The sequence below is a fragment of the Apaloderma vittatum genome, unplaced genomic scaffold (assembly GCF_000703405.1).
Source record: "Apaloderma vittatum isolate BGI_N311 unplaced genomic scaffold, ASM70340v1 scaffold10083, whole genome shotgun sequence".
NCBI lineage: Eukaryota > Metazoa > Chordata > Aves > Trogoniformes > Trogonidae > Apaloderma > Apaloderma vittatum.
This window is the reverse complement of record NW_009708609.1, coordinates 22,210-34,319: the sequence shown is the minus strand read 5'-3', so window position 1 is coordinate 34,319 and position 12,110 is coordinate 22,210. Positions and strand designations below refer to the sequence as shown.

General features: G+C 41.5%; 1 protein-coding gene across 1 annotated transcript in view; it reads right to left on the bottom strand.

The window, feature by feature from the left end:
* APP (amyloid beta (A4) precursor protein) overlaps nucleotides 1–12,110 on the bottom strand; it is a gene marked incomplete at both ends in the record, with an annotated part of 82,993 nt that overhangs the window by 49,244 nt on the left and 21,639 nt on the right. The window contains 3 exons of the mRNA XM_009866617.1: nucleotides 660–818; nucleotides 1,920–1,994; nucleotides 10,653–10,786. Of these exons, the coding sequence (XP_009864919.1) occupies nucleotides 660–818; nucleotides 1,920–1,994; nucleotides 10,653–10,786 (368 nt within the window). The remainder of the gene's footprint in view (nucleotides 1–659; nucleotides 819–1,919; nucleotides 1,995–10,652; nucleotides 10,787–12,110) is intronic.

Genomic DNA, 12,110 nt, shown 5'->3' with positions numbered 1-12,110 from the left:
AGAGGTATATATTCCCACAGTGTTTGTGCAGATTCTCTTCTTCTGGTGGTCACAGACCAGTTATTCTGGTATTGAATACAACCATCACAGATCTGGAGTAATTAAAAATTCAATTCAATCCACATTCTGAACTTATGTGTTTGCACCCATCAACAGCCATCACATCTGATATAGCCAACTCTGAATTACTAGCATGCCATCTTCACGCCACCCAACAATCCTCACAAGATGCTTCACCAAACATTTCAACAGTTCAACAAACAAAACAGAAGATCACAACCACATTCATCCCTCAGCTCCATTTTGACATGATGACGTATCCTACTGTGTATAACTTGGAGGAATGCTTCACCATCCTTCTGCATGATCCGTGAAAGGCCAGAGCTTCTGACAACCAAATCAGTTCCACATTATTATCTTAAGTATCTTTATCTATGTATCTATCTGTAGGTATGCACACGTGTGTGTGTGTGCCTACACTTACACACACGAATTAAATTTTTAACTCTGAAACTAGCTGACTGCTGTAGTAGCTCTTGCATGGGGAACACACACCCACTGTTTCACAGCTGGACTGTACCTGGACACACCTTCTTTTTTCCCCAGGACGACCACAGTGATTTTGATACAGTTGACTGAGCTTGTGGTATTGCACTTACCCTGGGTGGGACAGTCTGCAGGGCTGTGATGTAGTTCTCCAGAGCAATGCGGCGACGGTCGTTCAGCATGGCTTCCACCCGTGCCATGTGAGTCTCTACCAGTTGTTGTCTTTCATTCGCTGCTTCTTGTTCCAGTGATTCCACTTTCTCCTGGAAATGCTGAAAAAAACATCCATCACAACAGGAACAGTGAAGGTATCAGCAGACACGAACACCTTCATCTGACAGTTACCAGAATCCTTCCCCATGTCAGTCTGGCTTGGCTTCCAGGAACTTCGCGTGGAACACAATTTTTACTGACTTCAGTGAGAACTGCTGATGTCCTGTATTCCTGAACACCTGGCCATATTTTATTAATCTAGTAAAATATTCCTGTGCTGTTCAGTACAACCACCAGCAAATCCTTCATTTGTTCCCTGAGGCAGTGGTTCAGTGCAGAAGAACTGTGCCTAGAAGAGGGTGGAATTTGGCAAGTGTTTGCTCCCTGTAATCATGAGTCATCAACAAGACCTCATGAGCAAATATAAACAGGGGGAAAAAAATTCCAACCTGAACAGATTCACTCTAATTTCTTATAAACTGGCTACCAGGAAGAAAAATTGAATCCAGACTTATTCCAAGAGAGGAAAAGATTGGCCGCATAAAACACACAGAGAGTAAAACTGTGGAGTCTAATGTGTGAAGCAATCTGGTTCTGAACATTACTTTTTTATATTTTTCCAATGAAATCATTCTGGCAGTACTGAGTAATACCCAACACTGCCACACTGGGATTCAAGGAATGTCTGGCTTGTCAGAATTTTTAAATTACAGTATAATTTTAGATAAAATCATTTTTGTCTGAGGGTTTCTTTCAGATAAAACTGTTAGCGAATCCTTCCTTAAACCACATTTTCCATCTCTGCTTTGAGCTTAGGTCCTGCAACTTATGTTAGTTCATCACAGCCTAAATTTTGAGCTGTGGGAGAGCAGAGCCCATGGGAAGCAAATTTTCTGTTCTCATTGAAGGCAAATCTAAATTCAAACAAAATTCTACCCCTTCATGCAGTCACTAGCAATGTCCTGCACTGGTGTTTCAGGGACTGGCCGCAGTGTACAGAGACACCCAGCAGCCACTAACAGCTGGAAATAGAAATAGCAAGAGTGGAGAACAACATTAAATCCCCACAGAAGTAGGGTTTAAAATTATATTAAACCCAGCACCCCTTGTATTTTCACTGCAGGCCCAGCTGGTAAGGCTGTGTTTGTGTTTTCCTTTACCTGGATGACAGCTTTCTTGTCGGCCTTCGGCAAGTTCTTTGCTTGGCGTTCTGCCTCTTCCCACTCTCTCATGACCTAACGAACAAAACAAGGAGCGTGACTTTTATATTTTCCTCTCTTGTCCCAGAGCTTAGCAACTGCCAAGCATTGCAGCTCCGACAGTCATCTTCATATATTCCTCTCCTCCTTTTATCTCTATTAAAAAAGCAGTTATAACACTTAACAAAGGTAGGATTCTGTTATTAAATTAAACAAAGACGATACTTCTGTGTCTGAACATCATGCCAAGCTCTCAGGACTCTGCCGTGAAGCAACACAGATGTTAACCAGCCCTCAGGCAAGAGAAGTGGAGGTCTCTGCGGGGGTGAACACACAAATCCCTTTTCATCTAGGACACAAAGGAAACTGTTTCCAGCTATTGTATGTCCTGGGTCCAAATGAGTGAATTTCAACTTGTTCCAAGTTACACTTTTTTAGGTATCACAAAAAATTTTAGATTTATTTGGACTACATTGCTGTCCTTTGAGTAGGAGAGAGCAAGAATTTTATGTAATATATGCTAGTCTGTCCAGAAATGCATGCCCAACACTTGCCACCTCCTCTGGAAATATAGGAGGGTATTTCAATAGTCAGGGAGTCAGTTACCCATAACTTGCTGTCCGTGACATCTGAAACCTCGTAGTCTTAGGGACTGTACTCATTTCACACCTAGACAGCAATCTCCTCAGATAACACACTTTATAAATGAACAATTGCTCTCACTGAATGCAGTGCACACAAATAAGTAACTTATTGATTTGCAGAACTAGAACGATGTCAGAAGACAGAAGGAACCTAGAAGCAATTATTCAAAATGTCCTTCCTTTCTCATCAAAAAATACATTTTCATACCACTTAATAGAAACAGTCAAACATACGCTTTCTGAAGGGGATTTTAGAAAAGCTCTGCATGTATGACTGAAATTATACTAAGACCAATACCAAAGGCAGGACAAAGTAGACTTGCAGTGAGTAGACTCATGTCTGCAAGTTGAGCCTCCACTGCTCAGCTCCTGCCTCAGACTACCCAGTTTTCCCACACATTGGACACGGCTATCAGGCTCATTGATGGAAAGACCAGAGCTCACCAGTGGTGCCTCAGGGTAGCTTGTTGAGGCTGTGCGTTTTAAAAAACCAAAACAGCACCAAACCTGGGCTCAAAGGAGACTTTTACAAGTGCCAGTCCTTGAAATGTAATCCTCTCTCAGTCCTATACAGGGTTGTAGACCCCAAACCAGCATGCAGACACCTGCACTCAAGACTGACTCAGCATATGGGATTTTGTTGTCAAGTTTTCATCTTCCTTTTTTGACCTAAAGCCTGGGAAGGTATTTCAAGATAGCAATAACTCAGTCACAGTAAAAACAGATCAACTCACTATCAGTGAAATTATTTATCTGTAAGAGATTCTGGCCTCAATAGCAGCACTAGATAGTGAAGACACATGTTTTGGGAAGCTAACGGGATGCTGAAAACTTGAGTGCAGGAGCATGGTTAGACAGCAGCTGTAGGCACAAAGACCTTAACTCAAATACCTATAAATCCCAATTGTAACTTCACTCTGCTCTTTTACTGAGAACTGTAAGCTGAAACATGAGCCCCAAGAATTGTACTGCAACCTAGGTAAACTGGCAGCCTAAACAGAAGTGTCTCTTCAATTTACATTATCTTCTCATCAGGCAAATACACATTGATGTGCAAATTGCAGTCAAGCTCTAGGGAGGTAGGAACACAAAATTTACACGGAGACACACGGAAATTAATTTGCAAGGGGCTGCAGTAAGCAGGTAACAACAGAGAACATGATGCTCATCGCACTGAAGTTACTGGTTGCCCCACCACCAGCTACCCTCCCAGTACTTTGACACAGGAGATTTTACTGCTTTTCTGACAGAGCAGAACTAGAGAACATGAACTAACATCACAGTTTAGAGCACTGTGATGTGTTCTGGAAAAAAAAACTTACTAATGCTCAGACTGCTGCTGTGTATTAAGCGTATGTTAGGTATTCATCTCTTAATTGTATGTTTAGGTCATATGATTTTGGTCACCAAGAAAATTAATTCATAGAATCATAGAGTATTTCCAGCTGGAAGAGACCTTCAAGATCATCGAGTCCAACCTTTGTCCTAGTCCTTTCAACACCACTAAACTGTGTCCCTCAGCACATCTACTCATCTCTTAAACACCTCCAGGGATGGTGACTCAATCACCTCTCTGGGCAGCCTGTTCCAATGTCTGATAACCCTCTCTGTAATGAACTTCTTCCCAATATCCAACTTGAAACTCCCCTGGTGCAACTTAAGGCCATTTCCCCTTGTGCTGTCATCCTCCACTAGGGAGAACAGACCAACCCCCACCCTGCTATAACCTCCTGTCAGGTAGTTGTAGAGAGTGAGAAGGTCTCCCCCTCACTCTCGTCTTCTCCAGGCTAAACAGCCCCAGATACCTCAGCTGTACCTCATACAACAAAAGATCCAAATCCTTTACTAGCTTGGTAGCCTCCCTCTGTACCGGGTCCAAAACTGGACACAGTACTCGAGGTACTTCATGTACACAGGCAGCACCTTCCTAGAGACCTGAAATGTCACCGGTGCAGGATATGAACATTACAAGAAGACGCAGAAATTATGGCATCACTTCAAGTCATAAACTACAATGATGTGCTCAAGATTGAGCACTGGCCTAGGTTAGCAATTTTAGGATTTTCTTCTCCCTCCTTTCCTTTTATGTCTTCAGATCACATCTCTGACATCTGGTTAATACTTTTTCACTCCGAATGAGGAGTTGATGGGTTTTCAGAACAAGAGTTCCCTTGCTACCTTTATCCCCCAAAACTAACCTTCTGCTAATTCATACGATGAAAACAAGCATTGTGGGTAATGTGATAAGGAGACCTTTGGCTAGACCAGGTCACTCTGCCTGTTTTACTTCTCTAAACCTTTTAAGGCATTGAAAGCAGGATGATAAACTGACAGCCTACACAGCTAGTTGGGAGGAATGCAAATTGCAGGCTTCAGCATTCAGCTCCAGTGCAACCAGAGTGAATGGCTCACTAAAAGAAAACAGAAGGATATGGCTGTTGGCAGAAACAATATTCAACATAAAGATTGCAGAAGTCATGCTTTGAGTGCTGATTTTTGCAACTGAGAAGACCTCAACGCTTCAAAGCATCTCTGTGTGTATGCTAACTGTAGATACAGCTGCCCTACAGCTATATATGGGCTGTCATGCTACCACCCAGAGAAAACTTGTGCTTTCACCCAAGGTCATCACTTTAGAGAATAACGAGTGACTAAGAAATATTCTGTAGCACTCTGCAGGACACCAAACAGCAAGAGCGGGGGGGGGGGGGGGGATATTTGATCACATGTGCAGAAAACGTCTGAACTTGGCCTCTGTGCACTTATAAACCTATTCTCCTTCATTGACAGCACTGAGCTATCAAAGCCACACAGATTTATGACTCATCAAAGCTTGGTGGCTTTGTGCAGGGAAAATGACAACTCCTGGTTGAGATTTAAGAGGCAAGCCATTTCAAAGTCAAACTTCTTCAGAGCTCAGGACTTAGTGCCTGGCAGACTCCTTTTGAAAGTGGGATGTAGGGGACAGCAATAGGAAGTATGAAAAAAGTCATTCATTATTAAGAAAGATGCTAAGTACAAAAATCTCATTATATTAAAACCAGCAGAATTTACTCTCAAGTTTTATACTAGGGCAAAGAAGTGTAGCTGTAAGAGAAGAATTTATGACAGACATTTGGGTTACACCAATCAGACCAGCAGAGGTGCTTGCGTGAAGGTTTGCTTAGTTAGAAGATCAAAGATGCCTACCTTTGTTAAAGGTTTTTGTTCCACACATAAGTCTTGAGCCTTTTTCTAGTGATAGCATCATCAAACCTTTCCAAGGAGCCCTGACTGTAACTGAGGGGGGTACTCCTACTAAGCTGACAGTTTTATGGAAGGAAAGAGCCCTCCCACACACAGTAACAGAGATGGTGGGATCTAGGAAACCAGCATTATTGAACACCTTGGTCAGCAACATGGACAGTGGGATTGAGCGCACCCTCAGCAAGCCTGCTGGTGACACCAAGCTGTGTGGTGCAGTCAACACGCTGGAGGGAAGGGATGCCACCCAGAGGGACCTGGACAGGTTTGAGTTCAACAAGGCCAAGCACAAGGGCCTGCACTTGCGTTGGGGGAATACCAGGCACAAACACAGGCTGGGCAATGAATGGGTTAAGAACAGTCCTGCAGAGAAGGACTTGGGGGTACTGGTGAATGAAAACCCAGATATGATGTGGAAATGTGTGCTCGCAGTCCAGAAAGTCAATCACACCCTGGGTTGCATCAAGAGGTGCATGGCCAGCAGGTCAAGGGAGGTGATTCCGCCCCTCGGCTCTCCTGAGAACCCACCTGGAGTGCTGTGTCCAGCTTTGGTTCCGGAGGGCCACAAAAACGATCAGAGGGCTGGAGCACCTCTCCTACAAGGACAGGCTGAGAGAGTTGGGTTTGTTCAGCCTGGAGAAGAGAAGGCTCTGGGGAGACCTTACAGCAGCCTTGCCGGTGCTCAAAGGGGGACTACAGGAAGGAAGGAGAGGGACTCTTGATAAGTGAGTGCAGCAACAGGACAAGGAGTAAATGGTTTCAAACCGAAATAAGATAGACTTAGATTAGATATTAAGAAGAAATTGTTTTCTGTGAGGGTGGTGAGACGTTGGCACAGGCTGCCCAGAGAAGCTGTGGATGCCTCATTCCTGGAAGTGTTCAAGGCTGGATGGGGCTTGGAGCAATCTGGTCTAGCGGGAGGTGTCCTTGCCCATGGGAGAGGGGTTGGAACTACATGATCTTTAAGGGTTACTTCAAACTCAAACTATTTATAGCGAAGTTGAAGACCTCTTAGGATGTTGGAACTAGTGGCACGCAATGATCCCAAAAAAATCTTGAACATAATACCAGCCCTGCTCAGGATCGTTGAGGACTGCAGTATTTTCAGATGCTTGCTTTGGAAATGAACTTCCAAGAAGACAAGGTATCATTAAGTTCCTATCATAAGTACCGTACATGTTATGATTCCTAAGTATTGTTAACAGCCAGAGAAAGACTAAATTTAAAATCTGAGGATGTCACACGATGTTTGAAGAGAGAAATGTATAAATACATTGCTCCCTTGAGTAAGGTTCAATATCTGGTTTCACCAGTCTATTTAGCAGCAGCTATTTAAGTGAGGCAGCTATACAGCAGTTAACAAACTGGAAAGAAAAAGGGGAAAAGTGGACTTGTACCAAAACAGGAAATAAGAACCATGGCATCCTGCAATCAGTTAGCATAATCTCTCCCCGTTATATGTCGGAGAACAGCAAACATTTAAAGGTTATGCATACATCACTGAATACTATCCTGTTTGCATCAGAAATGTAGCATTGCTGTTATTTGGACTTGCGTTAATAATTCTCATGAAAAGCTTAAAATGTATGCTAAAGTACCGCTCTTTACAGTATGGCCTAGGGAAGTTTCTAAGCTCTGGGTGCCATGCAAGCTGCAAAGGCAGAAAAGCCTTCATGGCCTGTAGTCTAAAGGGCTGGATGTTTAAGAATAGAAGGAATTATTAAAACAGTCTGAAACAGAGCTGCATCAGGACATTGCACCAAACAGCAGAGACTGCCTGTAAACCAACACAACCACCAGACAGAAGCTGAGCCTCTGCCTGTGTGAATATCTCTATGCAAGAGAAAAAAACCCGTGACTTGTTGGAATTTCATGGTAAACAGGGAAAGCTCAGAAATAGGCTATACAGAGTATCTGCATTTGCCCTGATTACATGTTTTGATTAAAATATTTAATTTATATTTAATTTACTAATGATAAATTTTTCTACTTCTTAGATGAACTAGAATGCATCTGATTTTTTTTTTATTAAACTGGCTGTTACAAAGTAAAGTGTGCATCAAATCAAGTACTGTTTTAAAACTAGCTGCTTCATTAAATAAAAGAACTGTACTTTGTGAACAAAGCATTTTCAGATTACAACACTTATCAAGATTGAAGAACAACTAGATCATTTTCCTAAACGCACTGATCATTTTCTCTCTTTTTAATAGAAGAAAAATGGAGGTTTCTGCTGCTTTATAAGCCCCCATTTCTCAGCTTTGAAGGAACCGGACTCTGAGAGGAAAAAAATAACATATATGTTAGATGCAGCTATGTTAGGACTTAGCTAGTGACTCTCACTTGCTAATTATTCTCATTATTTTTTAAGAGAAAAAGATTGACAGCAAAAACTTACTGAGTTCATTTATTCAGTACTGTCTTTAACATAAGTAACAGCTTCAAATTAATTTTTAGATAAATATGTATTTAAAATAGACATGATTTTAAAGAAAATGTAAAAAAGCAATTTTTAAATAGACAGAAAAGGAGGTCAGGGATACGGTACACAGACGTATCACACTTCATGTGAAGAACCACAGAATGGTTAATTAGCTGGTTTTTCTACTTCTTCATAAGATCTCGTATTTTTTAAACATCTGAAACATTAAGTAGGAGAGGCTAATTCAGTGCTATATAGAACATTAGTTACAGAAGGGAAAACTAATTTTTAAAAAAGTTAACTCTCTTCTTCAAAGCTCTGCATGAGTTCTGTGTTCTTTGAGACAAACGTACTTGAAGCTGTGATTTCATAAGCAGCTTAAGCGAACTGAAGATCAAAGATCTTTCTGTCTTGAAGTACCTATCGTGCTGCCATTTCTCAGGTCTCATTTAGCTTGCTGAACTGGTCAGAGTTGGTTATTTTACTTTTCTTTTTTTTTTTGGAAGAGTGACATTGCAGTGAGATGAGGGAACTGACCTGCCTCACCCCATAGCTGTATGCTCATTAGCACCGACAGACAGGATGGCTGGGAACATGCTAACGAGGGCAGAGCACGCGGCAGCACCAGCGTGATCTTCAGTCAAACCCTTGAACCACAGCCTTCATTTATGAGGGTGCCCCAAACGCAAAACGCGCAGGGCATTTACCCAGAAGTTTTCTGAGGCTACGGTTCAGTGCTTTTCCCAGTTAATTTTGTTGGTCTCGAGCACTGACACTGCAGATTCTCTCCGTAAGTCAATTTCTGGGTGCCCATGCATTTGATTAACATTTTTCCACAAACCATCAGCTCTGTAGAAAATAGAAAATACACGGCTCACCCAAATACTGCCCTTAATTACTCACCTTAGCCTTTACATATTGGAGACAAACCTGAAACCGCGCCAAGAATCTGAGGACTGTTCCAGGGAAACCTGGCTTTCCCGCTGACTGTCCTTTCCTTTCAGGACACTCACCCCTACACTGTATTTTTAGAAAAGGCAATAACAGGGTGATGACTGCATTACCTGCCAACTCTCTGTGTACCTAGCCCAGGACTCTCTCCTCTGCAGGGCAGGCGTTGCACACACCCCACACTCAGGAACATACCTCAGCCACAAGTTGTTTTAATCAAGTTTTTAATCTTCCAGAGGAAAGGAAAGAATAACATGTTAAAAAGCACTAAATTAACACTATTTTCACTGTTTAAGAAGGAGACAGCTTGTCTATGCTACAGCCCTTCCCTAGTGGAAGCAGATGAGGAGCACACACCTTCCTATCTATTAAATGTCATATTAATGGCATGTGGATTGCACTGGTCGGTGACTGCTTCAGGTAAGATGCTCCGCTCTGTTTATGAGCAAAGTCCCAGGCCTGGCTACGGTGCCAACAGGCAGGGACTTACTCTAAGAGCTTGATTTCAGGCCTTCTGAAACATTTTAGCACACACCTAAAGGTTAATGTGCCAGTAATACACGGAACAGCAAAAATGCAATAAAGTTACAACTAAAAATCATAGTAAAATAACTAGACAGACACTGGTGGTGCATCTGAATTACACCACATTCATTTTTTGTTGTTCTTTCATCCTAAAAATACGCACCACAGGCTTTCCTTTAAACCTCTTACACTTTTTCTTTGTTGTTGTTAGGAGCAGAACTGTAACAATTTTTTATTGGTATTGCTGTTATAAACCCTATTTCTGAGAGCATGGATGGCTCATCTAGCGTTTAGCAGGATTAAAGAGAATGTACAGTTTCGGGCTACATAAATCTTTTTGGTTAAAGGGAAAAAAAGAGTTGATTCAGTTGGATTTTTGTTCAGTTCAAAAGCACTAATTTTTCCTTTTTTCTTTGTCTTTAGATGTATTTCATGTTACCTTGAGGCTCAAGACCATTAGATGAGCATATGCGAGCTCATGCTACCCCAGGGCACAGCCAAATATGCCTACACACAGAGAAGGCTCGTCACAAGCAAGTTCCCCCTGTTGCTACAAAGGATGACTAATACAGTGGTCAAGTTCTTTACTTAAAAATAAGAATAATCTCACAAACTATTCTTCTGCAAAGATGAGAGAAATTTTTAACAGAACTTTCTTTCCTTTTTGCCCACACAAATAACTGCAGCAACTTACGATTGCAGCTGCAAACTGACCACAAATACACGTCTCAGCCAGATGAATTCTTAAAGAGTCAGAAAGGCAGCAAAAGGTGTACTTAACAAAATTGCAAATAGGTAAGGCAGCTGGCTGAAGCTGTGGGAAATCAGAAAATGCAAGACTCGGAGTATCTTATGACTTGACTGACGAAACTCCCTCCCATATTTAGAAACCAAGAAATCTCCCCTTACCTGAGACATCCTCTCACGATGCTTAGCTTCAAGTCTCTCCTTGGCTTTCTGGAAATGGGCATGTTCATTCTCATCTCCAGGTGTTTCCAAGTATTTGTCAACAGCATCAGGAGTGCTAGCAGCTGTGGTAGGGACTGTGGTAAAATTTTGGAGGTGGAGACACAGAAGGGAGGGGGGAAAAAAGCAGAATTTCTACTTTAGTACAGGTAAAACTGAGTTGGAACAAGCAAGAAATCTATTCCAATATTCATCAGAATAAATCCATACGTTTAACCTCAGAGCAAGATAGTAAAATATGTTTAGATGGACATATAAGGCAGACAGCAAATATATATAAATATACAAGGATTTCCCCCCTGCCTCATTTTCTAATCCAGGAGAAACTTGAGTGTGAACAGAGCAATGTTACTAAAACAGGTTAGAAATTGCTGCCAAAGGAAAAATTCCAAAGAAAAAAAAAGCCTGGCAATGACTAAAGTATATAAACCCATAGGAAAGCCCTTTGCAAAGTTACGTGCTTTGTATATTATTTTAGTTTTAAAAGGTAAGCTGCAGCACACAAGTGCCAATGCAAATACATTTTAAAGCACCTATAGCCTCTGCAGTGCCCTAACGAAATACCCCAAATCCTTCCCTTAGTAACAGTTTGGCCTCACAGACATTTACTCTATTTGTAACAACCTGAATTAAGAAAATCCCCTCATGGATGCAGGAAATAATCAGCAAGCATGCACTAATTGCCAGCCATTCCTGTCAGGTAACAAGGTGATACCTATCACACTGGGAGCAGAAAGATTTGCCTTTGGGGTAATTCAAGCAGAGTGAGCAACAGTTCCTTCACTACGCAGTAACATCCAACAACCTCCACTATAACTAGAGTAACATCTCTGTGCTAGGGTCATAACAACGATTTAAAAAGCTCTCCAGTGATGATCACTATTTCATTTCAACGGTACTGTCCCTAAATATTTTACTATATAATTAGTTTCATTTCCCTAGGCATGTTTCATTCCAACAATTGCAAAATTAGTTTAAAAATTCTGATCAAAAAACCCAAAGACCATTCACAGAGTTGTGTATGTTTGTCTTTTTTTTAAAATGAGTTTGACTACATGTACTATAGTTAATTTCATTCACAGAGGTAATACATATTACTAGATAGACTAGTACACATAGGGAAAAAGCCAGGAACCCTCTCACATCCAAACATTTCTCAATGTCTTTAACATTGAAGCAAACATTACTCTGAAGATCAGGCGGAGTAAGAAAGCCCAGTATTTATTTATGACTACCTTCCCCCAAACAAGTTGAAATATAAACAGTGGGAGAAAAACCCAGGACCCTCCCACACCCTAAACATTTCTCAATGTCTTCAACAGAAGCAAACTTGAACCTGAAGATCAGGCTGAGTAATTCAGCTGAAGATCAGGATATTATTTGTGACTACTTTCCCCAAAT